At 38.1% G+C, this 6800-nt stretch overlaps 1 protein-coding gene and 1 long non-coding RNA gene across 2 annotated transcripts; both read left to right on the forward strand.

Annotated features, from left to right (window-relative positions):
• Positions 1-954: 954 nt before the first annotated feature.
• On the forward strand, positions 955-1800 carry LOC113311354. The gene has a single exon (XM_026560195.1). It carries the CDS (start codon positions 955-957, stop codon positions 1798-1800), a length of 846 nt encoding a protein of 281 aa, XP_026415980.1.
• Positions 1801-2315: 515 nt separating this feature from the next.
• LOC113309866 lies at positions 2316-3041 on the forward strand. The gene is made up of 3 exons (XR_003340780.1): positions 2316-2517; positions 2620-2662; positions 2760-3041. It is a non-coding gene; the product is annotated as an uncharacterized LOC113309866 (long non-coding RNA).
• Positions 3042-6800: the final 3759 nt, after the last annotated feature.

A 6800-nucleotide genomic window follows, 5' to 3' on the forward strand; every position in this document is an offset into this window, starting at 1 on the left:
GTGACCTGCAAACTTAGGGTCCCACTTTTCTAGAGAAAAGATAAATTAAGTGTCATTGCATATGTTGCAGGGAAGGTAATGGTTACGAGACGATGCGCTCGTACGAGCCAAGGTGAAAATGGTGGAGCCCAAACAGAAGGACTCGACGATATAGAGCAAGGAGAAGCTCCGGTCCCAGGCGAGGGACAACCCGATGACCGATATCAGGAAGGACTGACTGACAATTCTAGCTCCGAAGACGAGGGAAACCCCTTCAAGAAGAATGATGATATCCATCTTACTCAACCAGGAGGGTTGAACCACTTGCCAAGGCGAGTATCCAGCTCCGAGATCAAGAAGAGTAATCCTTCTGACCTCGCCGAAGCTAACATTGCTATAGCCGCCATCCTGAAAGCTCAAGAGGCTCGGGATGAAAGAATGGTAAAACTCGAAAGGTGAAACAAGAAGTTAGAACGGAGGAACCGCAGACTAAGACGAAAGGCCAAGAAGAAGATGCCACTCTCTACTATTGAGGAAATTCCGGAGGAAGAAAGCCCCCTTGAACATTTGGAAGATGATAAAAGAATTGATATCCCAGACACCTCTAACGAGGAAATAACAGATCGCTTCCCCAAGGGAAGCCGAGGTATACTCGATCACGAGGGAAGTCCCTCCGAAGGTTCATCAGATGTTGACCCAAAACATCGGCGAGATAAAAGACGAACTGATGAAGTAAAAACTACCTGTGAGGCCGAGAACCTCGCAGTTACCAACCCTAGTCGAGGGGGGGACTCGAGGTCAACTCATTCCAAGATTGTGTCATACATTGAGCAGTCAGATGATGACTCGGGGCGGTCAAGGCGTCACTAAATTGAACCCTCTTTCTCACCCGAGCGAGCTGTGGGAAGAAGAAAGAAGGCCGAAACGAGGCAAAGTGACGACGAGCTCCAAGCACGAGTCAACAGGCTCAAAGCCATGTATAGAGAAAAAGCAGGAAAATCGGAGAACCATAAATTAGCGGTAGTCTTGCGAGAAGCAGGACAATCACCCCTTTGTGAAAATCTACTGAGATTACCATTTCCAAGGAAATGCTCTTTGCCAACGTTTGCATCCCCATTCACTGGAACAAGAGACGCAGTTGAGCACTTAAGGACTTATCGCATGACACTCACCCAATGGGACCATTATGATGTGGTGTTGTGCAAGTTTTTTCCTGCTAGCCTAAAAGATGAAGCCCTATTATGGTACAACAATCTGCCCAATGGCCCAGTTCAGTCATTTGACCATCTATCCGAGCTATTTTTGGAGACGTACATTCACTACAGTCGAATCCGACCTGAATTTGACGCGTCGTTCCAATTCTCGAGAGGGCCGAACGAGTCACTCCGTTCCTTGGTCACACGACGGAGGAAGCTATGCGCCGAGATTGGAAAGGTCCCCGAAGAATATGCAATCTTGGGCTTTAAAAACAGTCTTAGTAAGACGGACCCACTCTTTGTCCGTATGCATGAGGGCATGCCAAAGAATCTGGGAAAACTAAGAGTAATCCAAGAAGACTATGTTGCCTTGGAGGAACTCCAAGATGGAACTTATGACAAAATGGTTAAAGGAACCGACAGAGGAGCCAACGAGGTAGAACCACAGAACCTTCCACCCCAAGGAGCAGGGCGACCCAATGGTGGACCAACCCAGTTCGATAAACATCGGACTGGAGGATGGAAAGGAAGAGATCAGACCCAGCAAAAGAAGGGGAAGTTTATAGACCCTGTCTATACGAAGCTTAACACACCAATCTCAGAGATCCTCAAGAAGATCGACTAGCCGCCCAGTGATTCAAGATATTTTATGTGCAATCATTCAACTTCGATGGATTTGTGACTGAATTGATCAGACAGATCAATCTTTTCGTTCCTCGTTGTTGTTTTTTTAAAATAAGATTCAATATAGTGCCAAATTCTTCTTTAACAGATGCCCTAGTAAAGAAATTGGAGATTTCATAAATAAATAATCTGGGCTATGATCCATTTTAGTTTCAACATGAGAAGATTGATACACCGGCAGATCCAAGGTAATTCGAATGTGTCTCCTTGTTTCCATTCCTATGGACATATGAATCAAATCTGTCTCATTTATTAAGTTCGTTGTTTCTCTTTTAATTAATTGAACTCGGCTACTACGACTATCTGAACAGTACAAAATTACCCTAGAAGATTTGAAATCTAAATCAATATTTATGACCGTTGGATCATCTATATCTTGTCTATATAAGTATAATATTTGTCTGATGCCCTAAAAACATAAGAGTATCATCCGCCGCCTGCACATCTATTCTTATTCATTTTTCTTCCTCAGATCCCAAAACTTCAGGCGACAAGAATTGCATCTGTGTAGCTAATGGATTCTTGAAGAACATATTCATCACTCGTCGATACTAAAACCATTCTTACTCTCATTATTCGTTTGAAACTTACAGAAGAAGAAGATGATGATGATGATGAAACCCTCATCTTCTTTGTATATCCATTTATTTTTTTCATGGTAAACACTTCATTTATTTTTTTATTTTTATTTTTTTTGTTAATTTTCGTTTCTTGTCTTTTGTTAGATTTCAGTCTCGTAAATTCAAATTTCTGTGTGCAGATTCTCCGTGGATCTCTTCCAATTTTAGCTTCACTCAATTGTGGTAAACAATTTTTTTTTTGTTTGTTTTCAAGGTATATAGTTTTGATTACTTTTCTGTTGTTTGATTTTGGATTCATAATTTCTTTTTCTGTGTGCAGCAAAATGGGCAATTGAATCCGCAGGTCTTTGTTCTGATAAAGTATCATCCGAGGAATCTCCATGACTCTCTTCTGCACTGCTCCCGTTAAATATAATTGAATTAGAAGATGGCGAAGAAACTGAGACTTGTCATGATTTTCTCGTTGTTCAGAAATTTGTAAAATTTATACCAATTCTTGTTTCATTTTTCCTGGTTGACAACTTTATAAGACTTATGGTGCTGTGCCCGTCATGTATTGCTAGATTAGATCTATTACATACTTCTAGGCTGATTAGTAACGATGACTCTCATTGATAAGCTGCTCCAAAAGCAACCAATATGGTGGTCATGCTATAGAAAGAGTTGCAGTACCTGTATTATCATTTTTTGTGGTAACGGTTTGACAAAATTGTTTAGAAACATAAGAAGAGTTGCAGTACCTATTCTTGTCGCTTTAGAGTACCTCCCTGCATGTACTTGAAAGCTACTAGTATAGTGAGAACAATTGAAACACCTGTCTAATTTCCTCCGCAATGTTTTTCTTTATCCGTCAAGCCTACATACCCTCTCTGGGTCGGACGCAAATGTAATTGCATTACTTGAATCGAATCACTTTTCGTTTCGTTTTGGTGAGTAATGTACAAATTTCTGAAACCATATGCCAACCATCTAGGAATCAAATTAATCTTTTGTACATGTTTAGTTTACTATACCATCTCATTATTTAAGTCGAATCCAAATAGAAATGATGATTATTAAAGAGGTGGAAACACCATTCAGCATTGAAACTTGTCGGACATTGATACATCCATGTCAAGATTTTGTTTGCAATCAAACGGACCAACACAAGAGATTAACAAGAAGTAATTCGGAGGACTGAATTTATAATCATCACCGGGATAAATTCTTGGGATCGGTTCCATGACTTTGGATCTCTTTGAGTTTCCCATGAATTAACAGGTTAATTTCGTATTCATTTTTCTGGTCGCAAATTACACAAACATCATTTGTCACGGGCCTAGAATCCATGTCGGGATAATGCTCTGCCTCGCATCTCAAGGGCCATTTAGGGTTCCAATATAACGTGTTAGGGTTCAGTAAAGTTATCTTCTAAAAATTACTTCAAAAACTAGAACCAGTTACGGCGGAGTCCGTTAATCATCTTATCAAGCTTGGTTTGGATTCTCAAGCTAAACGAAGCTTTAGAAATCATCATCAGTAAAGCTATTACTAAATTGGGTTATATGATGTGTTCACGAAGTTTTTCACCACTTCAGTCAACAGAGGATACTGCTATAGCTATACTCCTTGGAAATTCAAGATATTTACTCTATCCCTAGCCGAATATACACCCCTAGTGAGGTGGATCTGGATGTGGAGTAAGGGGGTGAATGCTATTGATGTTGCTCAACATACCAAATGGGATAGCTGAATACAATAGAAGCTCAATTGTTCAAGATGAGCTGGAGATCTTGCGGAGGATTCATTATGATAGGGTTTAGAAAACTAATGGTACTTCTTACAAAAGATGGGCAACGAATTGGACTACTAGAGAGCAGCATTCCTGTCATCAAAAGCATTTGTAAGTTCTCTCTTACGGAAAAATTAGTCGTGTTTGTTTGTGTTGTGTTGAATGTCCTGCAACCATCAAATGAGAAACAAACATGTCCTTAGCGTGATATTACGAGTTTCGATGACTTTCCAAACAAAAAAATCCTAAGTGTCAAGGTATGTGTCTAACTACAGTCTAGGATTCTTAACTTCTGCTAGAGAGTATTCCAGATTATTGCAAATAAAATGTACTCTATTAAGGAGGACCTTATCAAACATTCTTGCGTAAGTTGTGTAGTATTTCGGATTCTATAACCAAATTTTGTTTGCTTTGATTGCGGCCCCTAGTACACTTTCTTTGTTCTATTATTATGTCATGAAAACTATTTGTATCTTCTTGAAAATTTTAAGCGAACATAAATCATATATTATGACTGTTATTTTATGCACAGATTATAAAACATGGAGTGCAATTACTTAAGATACTTTACACATGATTCTTCTTAAAAGGTGACAATGTAACAGTATGAGATCAAATTTTAGTTGAGAATTTTTCTGTGTAACTTATTTTGTCTACACCTGTATAGACAGTTTGAACAATTTTCGATTTCGCCTCATTCGTGGATCTCGTTTTAAGCTGGCTACATTTTCAGTGATATAGCTAACTTATTGCAATAATGACTTCTCCTCACATTACTAAGTCTTGTTTTCTACATTTTCATTGGTTTTGTGTTAACTTTAGCTGTTTACCTGACCTGATTCTTGTGTATATGTTTCAACTATTGATCCTTTTTTGACTTATTACGTAAGAGTCTGTGTTTGTGCTAATGTAGGTAGAATTTAATTGGCCATTGCGTACACTAGGAACTGCCTGATAATGTAGAACATTAGTGTAGAAAAAAAAATCTGGAACACAGAACACAAGGATGTTGAATTCCTTCCTGGGACATAAAATTGGAATAGAAGATATCAATGAAACGGAGACTTGGATTTTTGTAATATTAATGCCAACTTTTTTTTTCATTTTTCTTGGTTTACAACTTTATAAGACTTCTCGTCATGTATCGTTATGTTAGATCTTTAGGTGATACCTTTAGGTGAACTCATACTTAATATTCAGCTTCTCTTTGTAACAACTTAAGACATAGATTATAAGTTTTTGTTCTTTCAGTAGAAAGTTCACTGCTTGTGCTTGCACAATGAAGTTTCATTTTTTTTTGTGGAGCTTACTCAATAAAATCAAACTAGTGGGGTTTTGTCGTTTGATAAGTATGTATGTGTTTTGGTTACCCTGATGGGAGTCATTCTTGCAGAATGTGCATTAGGTTTATGATACTAAATGTAGCATGTCAAATCCTTGAGTTACCTGCAAAAAGTGGTATTATATGCCTAATTCAAGTGTAAGATGAATTATTCCCTTGGAGATTTCAGTGCTTCCAAATAGGTTGTCATGCATTATCCAGCACTTGGAAGGGGTTTATTTTCTGTAGGCTTTTATGATTTCTGGGTAAACTTAGGATCTCAATTGGTAGGATCTTGTTAGATTCATAACATTGAAGTATAAAATTGATGGAAATCTGCATATGTTACTTCTAATTTGGTTATAAACAAGAGTTAGTAAGAAATTTTATGAACGACACAGTTAGGATATTGCAAATGGAAATGAAAGTGGAAGGTTCCATCAAGTCTGCAATCTTTGTTGATTTTGACAAGGAGGTGGAGGAGATGGATAACAAGCACACTTCATTCATTGTGTCATAATGTCTTCTAGTGAACCAAAAGTTGTCACAACATCTGGTGGCGCTCTCAAAATCATGGGGATCTCATACAACCAGTAAGCAATTCATCAAGTTCTATTTTGATTTTGATTTTGTGCACACTGTTTAATTAGTGAGGGCAGTAGTTCGAAGCTCTTATAACTACAGAGGTAGCATTTGTCGGATAACAACTGGATTACTTTGCAGTAGAAAAACAATTTGGAATAGACCTAAATCTAGCTTCATACTGACCAGGCATACAAACTAAAACAAGACTAGTTTTGGAATATCACAAACAAGACTCTCACCATCAATTGCAACAAACTGAGATTTAGGACCAGCTAAGACGGGTTAGCCGGTTAGGTAATCTCAAAAATTAGTATCTTAGAGAAAAAAATTAAGAGAATACAAATTAAAGAAATTTAATTTGAACAACAAAGGGAAGTAGATGTCGTTATGAAAATTAATTTTTACACTGTAATTCTTCGATTCTTTATTGCCGTGACATGGAGAAACTCCATTCAGAGAAAGACTGGTAGCTTCTAACCAGCCTTTCAATTTCTCTCACTTTTCAGATTAATTTTGGTCCACGAGGTATCGCTGGTGATGATGAGCTTCTCCAAGTTCAGTGTCCTTAATTATTCGGTTCTAGGTGATTTTCACTTCATAATTGATGAAGGTAACAACTGCAGATTTGAGATAACCGAGAGGAGATATCATCATGCTAATAGATTCTGTAGTTGATGATGCGC

This window comes from Papaver somniferum, chromosome 9 (genome assembly GCF_003573695.1).
Source record: "Papaver somniferum cultivar HN1 chromosome 9, ASM357369v1, whole genome shotgun sequence".
In the NCBI taxonomy this organism is placed as follows: Eukaryota; Viridiplantae; Streptophyta; class Magnoliopsida; order Ranunculales; family Papaveraceae; genus Papaver; species Papaver somniferum.